The sequence below is a fragment of the Silene latifolia genome, chromosome 6 (assembly GCF_048544455.1).
Source record: "Silene latifolia isolate original U9 population chromosome 6, ASM4854445v1, whole genome shotgun sequence".
NCBI lineage: Eukaryota > Viridiplantae > Streptophyta > Magnoliopsida > Caryophyllales > Caryophyllaceae > Silene > Silene latifolia.
In genome coordinates, this window is record NC_133531.1 from 24375500 (window position 1) to 24387758 (window position 12259).

At 32.6% G+C, this 12259-nt stretch overlaps 2 protein-coding genes across 2 annotated transcripts; both read left to right on the forward strand.

The window, feature by feature from the left end:
- The first annotated feature begins 5620 nt into the window (after window positions 1-5620).
- Window positions 5621-6853, forward strand: LOC141587827 (putative F-box protein At3g23260). Its single transcript, XM_074409294.1, has one exon. It carries the CDS (start codon window positions 5621-5623, stop codon window positions 6851-6853), a length of 1233 nt encoding a protein of 410 aa, XP_074265395.1.
- Window positions 6854-9966: 3113 nt separating this feature from the next.
- Window positions 9967-12049, forward strand: LOC141587828 (uncharacterized). The gene is made up of 3 exons (XM_074409295.1): window positions 9967-10000; window positions 10157-11675; window positions 11731-12049. The coding sequence occupies exons 1-3, from the start codon at window positions 9967-9969 to the stop codon at window positions 12047-12049; spliced, it is 1872 nt and encodes a 623-aa protein (XP_074265396.1).
- The last annotated feature ends 210 nt before the right edge of the window (window positions 12050-12259 follow it).

Sequence of the window (12259 nt, forward strand, 5' to 3'; positions counted from 1 at the left end):
CATTTGATTTAGTGCCAACTACTGATAAGGTTGTTTGGGGTCTTTAACCACATCTAAAGTTCCGAAGCATGTGCATCAAACTAGCTGTGCAACATTTTCTGCAGGTTTGTTGTCTGTTGCTTTTTGTGTTTAATCTTTGCACACATTACACGGTTACGCCGTTGAGCGGATTTGAGTGTATGAAACATTGTTTCCTAAACTTTCCTGTTGTTTAATTAGCCAGTTTTACTATTTATCTTTAGCATCTTTTGTGCACTATACCTCTAATTGTATAATAAGCATTATACAATCACTATACATTTATCCGAGCATATGTGTACTTTTTTGAGTTTGTTAAAAATTTATCGTTTTTTATGTTTAAGTGTGTGAGTTTAAAAACTTTACAATATAGCTCAGATTCATTAAAATAAAACTCGAAAACTTTAGTTCAGAGCTCGGATTTTAAACCACCAGTCCGTCTTGCTTCAGACCGCAATAAGACCTCTCACAAGTGAGAAGCACATGGGTGGTGGGACACCCCCATGTGCTTTCCCACTCACACCCTAAATGGGTTTTTTATGAGAGGAAATGGAATCCGTCTGATCATTTCAGACGGATATGGCAGTCTGAAATAAGAATTTGTGTTAAACCACTAGTGGACAGTGGTATAGCCTATTAATTGGTACTTCCTCCTATTCTTCTTTTTTCTTTCCCTTTTCTTTTGGGCTGTCCTCAATGCGTCATTTTGACCGTATTTTTCAGCCTTTCAAGTTGTATACACTATTTGTTTTTATCGAAAATTATATTTTGTGAAATATATTTTTATAATAAATATAAATATTTTAATTTTATGTATTAATATTAATTAATTATTTTTTTTATTTCCGGTCAACTTTGACTCATAAAAGTGAAAGGGGTCAAGGGGAAGAAAAGAAGAATAAGTCTTGTTTAAAATGAGTCAAATACTATTTTTTAAGCAACATATAGAATGATTTAATATGTACTAGTGTAGCTACCCGTGCAAATGCACGGTATTTTAGGTACAGATATTTAGAGACTTTAATAATTAATTAAACTAATGCAGTTTACCTCTATTTTGAAAAGGGTAGAAAATTTGTATATATAATTTAAATGAGATATTTTATTAGCCTTATTTATATAAAAGTTAAATAATGAATGATGTTATACAGTTAATATTGTTTAATTAGGAAATAAATATTGTTTAATAGTAGTAGATATAGATAGTTAACACTAACTAATTAGGAAACAAATATTGTCTAGTAGAATATCATTTAGGCGGGAAATTTAAGCGGGAGAATTTGGAGATGTGTTAATCTTTTAGTATATAGGGATTTGACTCGTCATAAATCAAAGACGTATAATGTACGTCTTAATCCTTTTTTTATAACTAAAAGAATAAGTCGAGCTTAGTTTTTCCCACTCCAATTAGTCTTCCTTAAGACCATACATATCCGTCTTATTTGTAAGACGGGTGTGTTTGATACTGATTTGCTAATATGGGCTGAGAAATGGATAGGCGGTAGGTCTGCGAGCATTTAATGCATGAATAGTAAAAATCCAAAAAAATCTTTCATTTTTCAAAACTTACTGACACACCTCGTTTCTCCCTCCCATCTTTTTACCTGGTTTCTCCCTCCATAATTTCATTTCTCCCACTTTCAATTCTTTTCCATTTTCATTTCTCCCATAATTTCTCTCTCCTTCATTTCTTTGAAAACATATCATACTTGTCCCAAAAAAATATTGCAAAATTTCATATTCATCAAAGATGGTGAAAAAAATATGTGAAGAAAAAGATATTGTGTATGTTTTATTATCTTTATTTTACACATTTTAATGGGTCATTGTTTGTTTAAACTTTTAAAATATATTTTGATTATTATAAAACTTTGTGTTCTGCATTTGATTGAAACTCGAAAAATCTAGTTTTTTTTTTGTTGGTTTTAACAAATTTTTTGATTTATTAAGTATTGTTTCCTGTGTAATAATGTTAACATTTTGCAAAATAAAAAATAAAAAAAATGGTAACATATTGCAAAAGACAAGTTATTTTTATATGAATGTCTAATTATTGATTTATTAGGTGTTGTCTCCTTAACAATAATGGCGACATTTTGGAATGTCAATGGTAACATATTGCAGAGACAATTTTTTATATGAATGTCTATTCATTGATTTATTTTGTATTGTTTCCAAAGTAATAATGGTGACATTTTGCAACATCAACGATAACATATTACACGGTTTAGTCAAATTACTTTGTTAGCCTTTAAATATAATTTGTCATGATTTGTATTAAAAGTAATATTAGTAACAAATAGTAACATATATTGCATATATATGATTTGCATAAATATTTGTATATTAAGATTTTGTTTCCATATTTGTGTGATTTGTTCCTTTGCTACAATTCATTAATACATGGATATTAGTGTATCTATTAATCAAGATATTATGTTACCTTATTTGTGCAATATGTCACCATTGTTGCTGCAAATAAAAGATGGATTTAATCGAATGGTAACATACTGCATAAATAAGTTAACATTTTAGCATAAGTAGAATCTGTGTATATTTTATTTCCCTATTTGCCATAACTAAGTTAATATTTTACATTTTTCGAATAAATTTGTGAATAGTTTGTTTCCCAATTTGTATAATTTGTCACCATTTCCTTGTCATATTTTGAATATATAAGCTATGTGTTTTTGATAAGTTATTTATTAGTTTCTTTGATTTTAATTTTTTTTTACAGAAATTATTGTGCAACTCCATCCGTTCAAGGGGTTAAAAAATTTGAGACTGGGCAAAACATCAAAGAAACGCAAATCACAACTCGTCATCTGTTTGAAAAACCTATGGATAGAAAAATAAGAGAGTTGCAAGATTTGTAGTAAAGATGATAGTAAATAAAAATGAGATTAAGTTGGATTCAAAACCTGTAAATTATTTTACCATCATATATTTCGATTTAATGGACAAATATTGAATTAGAGTGAGAACATATTAAAGTAAAGTGGTAACTTATGCAAATAGTATCAAATATGCTGGCTTTGTAAAATTTTGAACAGAAGTTGTTGATGCGGAAATAGGTGACATTAAATAATGAGATGGAAACATGTGAACTAAAATTTTGACATACTGAACAAAATTGGTAACATATTAAACATAATGGTAACATATTTTGGACTTCATAACAAATTTAACTTAAAGGGTAACATACTGTATAAGTAAGTTTACATATTCAACCAATTAATAGTAGTTATATCTATGAAAATGTTCACACAAAATGATAAAATGTTACCAATTATATGAGAAGACCAATAATTATTAATGTGGTTGCAAGTAGTACAAATGAGAGACATAAATCGAAGACTTATTTTGGTGTAATATGTGCCCACTAAAAACATATATGAAATCATTTTAAATTTATAAACTTGTAATCTGAACAAATAGTTGTATGTATGACAAAGATGTTTCCATGAAAGCCTAGTATGTTACCAATTATATAAAAAATTACATAATTTTTAATGTGGTTACAAACAGTGCAAATGAGATTACATAATGGGAAGATTCATTTTGGTGTAATATATGCCAATAAGAACATATATGAGATTATTTCAAATTTATTAAATTGTGATCTGAACAAGTAATTATATGTATGACAAAGATGTTTCCACAGATTCATATTATGTCACCAATTATACAAAAGGTCAAATAATTGTTAATGTGGTTACAAATTGTGCAAATGAGAGTACATAAATGAAGGATTAATTTTGGTGTAAGATGTGCCTATTGTCGTTTTTTAAAATCACTTTGAAGGAAATAAGATATGTGCTTGAGGGTGTGTCTTATACAGATCGAACAAGAGCTTTTGTTTGTTAATCTTCAACTCAACTATTTACTTCAAAACTTCAATACCTGCACAAATTGTAATGGTCACAATATAATGAAAACTCCAGACATTTATATAAATGATGATTAAACAATATATATTATCACAATCATATCATCAAAGTTCTCTCATCCCACTAATTATTTTATGTTATTCTTAACACTCAAAAAATTTGCAGCAATGACCACCTCCATTATTGATAATTACCTTGAACAAAAGATACAAAAATTAAGAAAACTAATGAAATTATTGTAAAAAAACCTTCTAACGAAAAAAAATAGATCTATAAGTCTATTTATGTGAATACCCCATGAAGATCAAATTCAAAATAAATCTTGTTAAACAAAACTAAAAATATCAATCAAAAATCCAAGTTTATAAGAACCCTAAATTCTAAAACATCAAAATTTACAAATCAAAGACATTTATAGTGAAAGTAATAGTAAAATAAGAGAATCCATGTTACCTTATAGGCTTTAAATGAACTATATAATGAGGAAAATATGTTACATCTACTAAAAATGATGAAGATTATGACCAATAAGTTTGTGGATAAATAATAAAATTTGAAAAACTTGGGTATTTAATTTGGTGCTTATTGTGGATTGTGCATTAAACAGCAAATCGGATGAAAGACGAAAGCTTTGTATTAAGGTTAAAGATGATGAGTGTTAAGATAAATAAAATGAGGGATTGAGTGTTATAATTGTAGATGAAAATTGATTTTTGATCTATGAAAATGGAGAATTTGAGTGTTGTAGAGGAAGAAATGAGGAGTTGCAGTAGGTTTAGAGTAGAAAGTGTAGATTAATCGGTTGTACTTTTTTGCTATTATTATATTAAAACCTCAAATCATGAAATCTTACACACATCAAGTTTTATGCAGCTCATTAATTACTTGTCCCCCCATTTGTAAAATCCGGACGCTTTGTTTAATGTAATATGGGTGGGTTTGACCCGTCTTATTATTTCAGACGGATCAGCCGGTCTGAAATAAGAATTGGTGTTCCCACTCAAATTTCACCTGCAATGGGTTGGGCCTCATTTAATAAACCATTCTACAGGAATATGTAATGTATAGAAATGGTCTCAATTTTCAATATTGATGTGTGCAAAATGATCTTGCACTCTTACAGCACATCAAATATATTCTATACAAAATAATTAGCCAAATTATTTTCTTATACAAGATTAAATTGGCTATCATATTTTTTTCACTCTTTTTTAACATATTTCGTAACATATACATTTAAAATAAAGGTCTCATAGGAGATCGTCTCCCACTAATTTAGTGGAAGACATAAAAAGTAAAAAAGAAATTTAGTGGGTCCCTCACCCCATCATGTGAGAGGTCTCTCAATAACGCTATCGAGAGACCGTCTATGTGGAGTTTTAGTGGTTAAATATTATATTTCATAATCTTCACCATCACAAGAATTGTCTAACAATTTTCTCTAAAAAAAAACCGTACAAATTGTACGGGATCTACACTAGTTGTGATTAATTAATGTTGGAGAGGTGAGAAGCTAAAAGGACGTGGCCTCACAATTACCACCAAGTCACACCAACCACCTACCCCTATATTCACAGTTTACACTTTACACCACACAATTACCATTTACCTTCGGCATCTCAAGCTATTCCTCAAAATCTCTAGATCTGAGAGTTTACCACCATCCTCAATTTTTTTGACGTTTACCGAGTAACATTAGTGCGGTAAAAATAATGAGGAGCAGCAAGAATCCCACAACATTATCAAAGTTGCCGTATATCCCACCTGAAATTTGGATTCAGATTTTTTCAAAATTACCGGCGAAAACCCTATTAAAATTCAGGTGCGTATGTAAATCTTGGCGTTCTATTATCGATAACCCTGATTTCGTTCACATGCATTTTCAACATAATACGACTAATAAATTATTGGTAGCCCTCGAGGGTATGGGATGCACTGGAAATGAAGGGTGTGTGTTGACAGTTCGTGATGCTCAAACTCTTGGCAAAACCGATCACATTCTTAGAACACATTCGTACAAGTACTGTCTTATAGGTAGTTGTAATGGGTTGCTTTTAGTGAAAAAATCTGGTTCTACTTATAACCAGGAAGAATTGAGATTGTGGAACCCTTGTATTCGCAAATCTTTGATACTTCCTACTTGCCCACTTTGCTCCTATTTGAACGATGACAGTACTTGGTATGTGTTAGGGTTCGCCTCTGATACTCAGGATTATAAAGTTGTTAAATTCGCATTTGACTATAGTAAGTATGAAGATTCTGGAAATGTGTATATTGCAGTTTATACACTCAGTAATCAACAATGGACCGTCCGAAAAGATCCCCTCAATGTCCCTATTCTCAACCGTTATAATAGGCGTGGGCTATTTGACTATGTATCAACAGCTGTTTTCTTTCGAGGCGCAGTACACTGGCTTGGAAAAATTGATAACCAAAGGCATGCATTTACTCATCTTGCTTCCTTTGACTTTGATCATGAAAAATTAACCTTTTTGGAACTGCCGTTTACTTGCGAAGAGAGTGGCACCTTGAGGTTTCTGTTTTATCTTCGGGGGTCGCTAGCCGTATTCAGTATTTCTGAAGTAACTTCCAGCATATGGATGCTAGACTTGGACAACCAAAAGAGGCCGTGGACTCTATGGTTTTCAGGGAAATCAACTCAGGATGGTTATGAAGCATTCGAGTTGTGCTCTCCTAATCTTGAAAACGCCAGGATCATTAACCTTTCCCCAGAAAAAGAAGCAAACGAGCGAATGACCAAGGTGTACTATTGTGAGAATGGTGGTGGCTATTTAGTTTGCGGGAACAAGGCTTATGATATAGCTAGTGGCCAAGTACAACCGTTCAAAAGATATATGAGCTCTCATTTAGAACTGGAAACGTATTCGGAGAGCTTGGTCTTGTCCAAAGCATACGGAGCCCGTGATTTGAGGTCCTTCCCATGAATAAGAGATTTCTGGCTGTTAGTTAACCTACCTTGAACGTATCAATTTTAATGATGCCTCTTGCTCTTTGAGAAGCTAGAATTCGTGTTATTTCTAGCATCTTGCCTTAGCTTCTTTTTCCTTGGCATTCCTTGGCTGTGTATGTCTTGAGTATTTCAGATACATATTTACATTATGGTATGCATAGGTACTTTTGCCTTAGCTTCTTTTTCCTTTGTGATTGTTGATTTCTAATAGAATGCTTCGCCCATTTTCACAATTAAACAGCTGCGTATGTTAAAACCATTACAGAATATTTGCTGCAGATGTTGTAGCTCTGTGATATATATGAAACTCGCTCTCATTATTGAGAGTTAACATGAAGTCCGATAAATTGCTGTACATCTGCGAAATTTTCTTATGTGAATGAATGTGCATATATGTCAGCCGACCCCAAATAATTTTGGGATTTAGGCTCCGATGTTGTTGTTGTTGTTGAATTAATGTGCATACATGCTGAATAGTAGGAGTATAAATATTGGTCACTTGAGATGTTTTGGGTACTCATTTTGATGGTCGGAAGTTTCACAAAGTTATGATTGTTCCCTGCATATCTAAGTTGCAAATGACTGTTTGAAGTTTCACAACTTGTATATGAGCAATTCGTCTGCAAGGGGCTTTTGTTTTTTGAAGTTTATTCTTTTTGAGTGTGCCTTGTCCTTACAATGGAAAAAGAGCAAACTAGTCATTGCGGCTATTTAACCAAAATAAAGCAGTTATACAAAACATTTTCTTCAGGTTTGTTTGTAGCTTGTGGTTCAATTCAAAACCTGCTCTGCTTGTCCTAATTCATCGGTTTGCGTGAACTACTTGATTCATGATCGATCATGCCATCTTGAAATGCGTGTTTTTTGAAGAGAAATGAGAATATCCTTGCTACTTGCCCATTTCCTATCCCTTTGGAGTTGTCTATTTAGATGTGCATTTGGATTTGCTTTTCGAAGAAAGGATTAAGTCATTGCGATCACGACTGTAGGAAGTGAGGATCTAGAGGCTACAAAGGTGAGTCTTGCAGTTTAGACACACTCACTGATTGACTATTGTTAGTTTGTTACTGCTTGCTTGATTTATTGCTTGGCTTTGAGAAGACCCTCTGATAAGGTTGTTTAGAGTTAAGTTGGTGATGTTGTCATCTTTGAATATAGTTTGGATACACAACCACTTGTACGCACGACTTTGAGTCGCCAGTCTATACATGCCCCTTGCCTGTTTCATATCTCTTTGAGTCGCCAGTCTATACATGCGTTTGAATTTTACTTTTCAAAGAATGTTGTTGCTGTTATCACGACTTTTGGAAATGAGGATCTACAGGCAACAAAGGTGAGTGTTGCAGTTTATATATACAATGATTGCCGATGGACTGTCCAAGATAATGGCCTCAATATCCACAGGTTGGATTTTAAGCATATGTATGAGTTTTGTGGGTTTCGGAATGGTGATCACTTTCAAGGGGTAGCAAAGTGGTTTGGATATGATCCATATTTGGGGATGGTAATTATAGGGAAATACGGAAAAACCAACTTATCTTGTTTCCCTTGACTAATGTCGAAAAATTCACCTTTTCGGAACTACTAAGTTCAGTTCATATCAAGTTCAATTCATATCAAGTTCAGCAAAAATTAAGTTTAGTTCAGTTTAAATCTTATAAATTTAGTTCAGAAAAGTTTAGCAAAATTAAATACAAAGAACATGAGCTAAAATAAAAGAATAATGAGATGGCGCCACCCGGTGACGCTCAATTTGAGCGCCACCGAGGGTATTATTGTAAATTTGTTACTTATTTGACTTTCCCTCCATTTAAATTTGAAATTTAAATTAAATAATGTTAAAAGTAATATAGGAAGTTAACATTATTAATTAGTTGTAAGTTATAACAACTAACCTAAAAACAATTATAAATATTTTTAAAAAAAAATATCCAAAAGTGCCGTTTTTTGTGGGATCTATTGAGTAGCATTTGTACCATGAGGCAAGGCTGTTGCAAGTTATAAATATTACTCAATCCCCAGTAGAAACTATTAACAGACTTTGGCACAATGGTTTCTTAGTGCAATAGGGGGTAAGTTCTACACGGGTTCGAGACTCATAACCAACATTTTTGTTATTTTTATATTTGTTTTAGTTAGAATTTGAATATTAAATATGCCATTTTGCGAATTAAGCTTGTTGAAATAGTATTGGACCGTCATGTTATATTATAAAATTAAGACGATAAAAATGGTAAAGTATACTCTTGTCTTGTTTTCTTGTGCTCCCTATATATAGGTGATTTGTTTACGTTTTTCTAATTATTTGTGAGCGGTATTTAAATCGAAGGTAAACAAATTACTGACGGAGGTATTATATAATATGTTAAAATTGTATCGCGATAATTAATATTTTATAATTTTTATTGATGACAAAACTATATGTTGGAATATATTTATAGAATATTATATTGTCAAAATAAAGTTATATTCAAAATACACAAGTGTTAATGAATTGAATTGAATTAAATTGAACTTAGCCAGACAAAACGGTATAGAACTCAGTTGAGCTAAGTAAAGCAAAATAGAATGATTTCGAAGGATAATGAACTAAGTTAAGCTTAACTAAATTGAATAATCGAGCTAAATTGAGCATAATTAAATTAAGCTAAGTTGCACATAACTGGTGTATGTAAAGCTTAGTTCGAAACCCGTGTAGTCATTATGATTATTGTTTTTTGATAACTACTACCTTTATATTACACGGTTTTAAGAACTACTACCAACATAATTTTCGTTTAAAAAGTACTACTTGTAAGTTTGTATTAGATGTATAGAATTCATGGTTGTTATTAGTTAGTTAGAATTAGTTAGTTTCCTAACTAAGTCTGTTAAGAACTAACTCAACCATAGTTAGTTGAAAGAAAGTCGGTGTAACAGCTGCTATATATACAAGAGCAGCTCATGTATTTGATCTTAAGAAATTCATAATAAAAGAATTCAATTTCTAACAAACTCAACTCTCTCTAATAAACTTCTGCAAGATATTTTCCTTTATTCTACAATCATAATATTCTAATCTTCCTCATGTTCTTTATGTTTACATCAATGCATTCATATCAGAAGTATCAGTTTCAATATGGTATCAGTTTCTAGTTCAGTTCTATGATTCTGGGGTTCATTTCTTCTGGTTTCTTGTCCTGCATATAATCAAGAATCAGAGGTATAAACGCTTCCGCATTCACGAGTTTTATTCTTTCAGTTTTTGATCTGTTCCTGTTTCTAAATTTTTGATCAGTATTCTGTATTCATCATTTCATCAAAATGCCTGAAACATTTTCTACTGATTCTTCTTCTGCACTTGACTATTATGATGACCCATTGTTCTTGTCAACCTCTGACCAACCTACTGCTACTCTTGCTTCTTTTTTGTTCGATGGCCATGATTTTTTGGGTTGGAAAAGGGAGGTCTTAATGTCTTTGGCAGCAAAAAATAAAGACGGGTTATTAGATGGTTCTTGTGTCATGCCTTCTGTTACAGACAAGCGTCACAAACAATGGAAAAGATGTGACTTTATGGTAATGAGGTGGTTGTCTAATTCTTTGGAGAAAGGTTTAAGGGAGAATTTTAAGTATGTTACTTCCTCTGAGAGTTTTTGGCATGATTTACTTGAGCGTTATGGACAGTCTAATGCTCTTGAAGTTTATCAGTTAACAAAAGACTTAGGAGATGTTTCTCAGGATAATTTGTCTCTTGTCGAGTATTATGGAAAAATGAAGAATTTGTGGGAAACCCTTGATTGTTTGGACCCTTTACCAACTTGTTCTTGTGGAAAGATCAGTCTTTGCACATGTTCCTTACTCAAGAAGATAGTGGAAAGGGAAAATAATGCCAAAGTTATACAGTTTTTGATGAATCTCAATAATGGGTATGATGGCATAAGGACTCAAATTCTTTCAATGGAACCTCTACCTACCATGAATAAGGTATTGAGTCTCCTGCAAAAGATTGAGCGCCAAAAACAAATTACAGAAACTGTTGCTGCAATGACTGAAGCAAACGCTTATGCAAGTTTTAGACAATATGATTCAAAGAAATCTTTTGTTAAGAATGCTACCACCAGTTCTGCTCCAGTCAAACACTGTGATCATTGTAATAAGAATGGTCATACCAGAGAGACCTGTTTTGGTCTTACTAAGTGCCCACATTGTCAGAAGACTGGACACAATCCAGCTAACTGCTTTGTTATTCGAGGATTCCCAAATGACAAGAATAAAGGGAAAGACAAGACTTCAGCTTCTTTTACTAAACCACCAGATAGAGGTGCACATGATGCAGATGTTCTTTTTGCTGATTCACCTTTAGATGATGATGGTTCTCCAGAAGAGATTCATAATGGTTTGAGTGCTAACAGCAATGTTTCTACCAGTAATGGCATTAATTCTGAAGTCTTGGATGGCATTATTACTTCTGTTATTGATCAGGTTCTTAAGAGAATTTCTGATCAACAACCTAAGCTGTCTACTGCTAATTTTGCAGGTATGATCTCTTCTTGTTCTGATGTTTTTACTGCTAGTAAGCATTCTTATTCAACTGATTGGATTATAGACACAGGAGCATCTGATCACATGACATTTGATAAGCATCTTCTGACTGATATTCATTATTTTTCTAAGCCTATTAAGGTTGGTTTGCCTGATGGTAGTGTTAAGTTTGTGCATATGATGGGTACAGTCGTGCTAACTGATAAAATCAGCCTGTTTAATGTGTTTTATGTGCCTGATTTTAGACAAAATCTTCTTTCTGTTAGTAAGCTGTTAGATAGTCATCATTTATATGTTTTGTTTACCTCACATGCTTGTAATTTTCAGGACCTTTCAGTCCTTTACAGCTGCCCTAGTCTATGTAGATGATGTCCTATTGACAGGCACATCTGCCTCTGAGATTGATAGTATCAAAAGAGAATTGCATTCAGCCTTTTCAATCAAAGATTTGGGAGAGATGAGATATTTTCTTGGGTTAGAAATCTCAAGGAATAAATCAGGACTCATGATTAATCAAAGGAAATACATATTAGATATTTTACAAGATTTACAAATGGAGCATTGTTCAGGTGCAATTTTTCCTATGCAACAAGGCTTAAAGTTGTCTGTTGATCAAGGTGAGCTTCTGGAAAATCCAGAGCAATAAAGGAGGTTGATTGGCAGACTACTGTATCTCAACATGTCAAGGCCAGACATTTCATACAGTGTACAGCATCTCAGTCAATTTGTCAGTGCTCCAAGAGTGCCTCATTTCCAAGCAGCATTACATGTTGTTAAATACCTCAAGAGCACCATAAATGCAGGATTATTCTATAGCTCTCAGTCTGATTTACAACTGGTTGCATTCAGTGATGCA

Coding starts and splice junctions, on each gene's coding strand:
- LOC141587827 (XM_074409294.1), top strand. CDS start 5,621: ATGAGGAGCAGCAAGAATCCCACAACATTATCAAAGTTGCCGTATATC.
- LOC141587828 (XM_074409295.1), top strand. CDS start 9,967: ATGCATTCATATCAGAAGTATCAGTTTCAATATG. Junction 10,001..10,156: donor GAAGTATCAGTTTCAATATG/GTATCAGTTTCT, acceptor ATTTTTGATCAG/TATTCTGTATTCATCATTTC. Junction 11,676..11,730: donor CTTCTTTCTGTTAGTAAGCT/GTTAGATAGTCA, acceptor TGTAATTTTCAG/GACCTTTCAGTCCTTTACAG.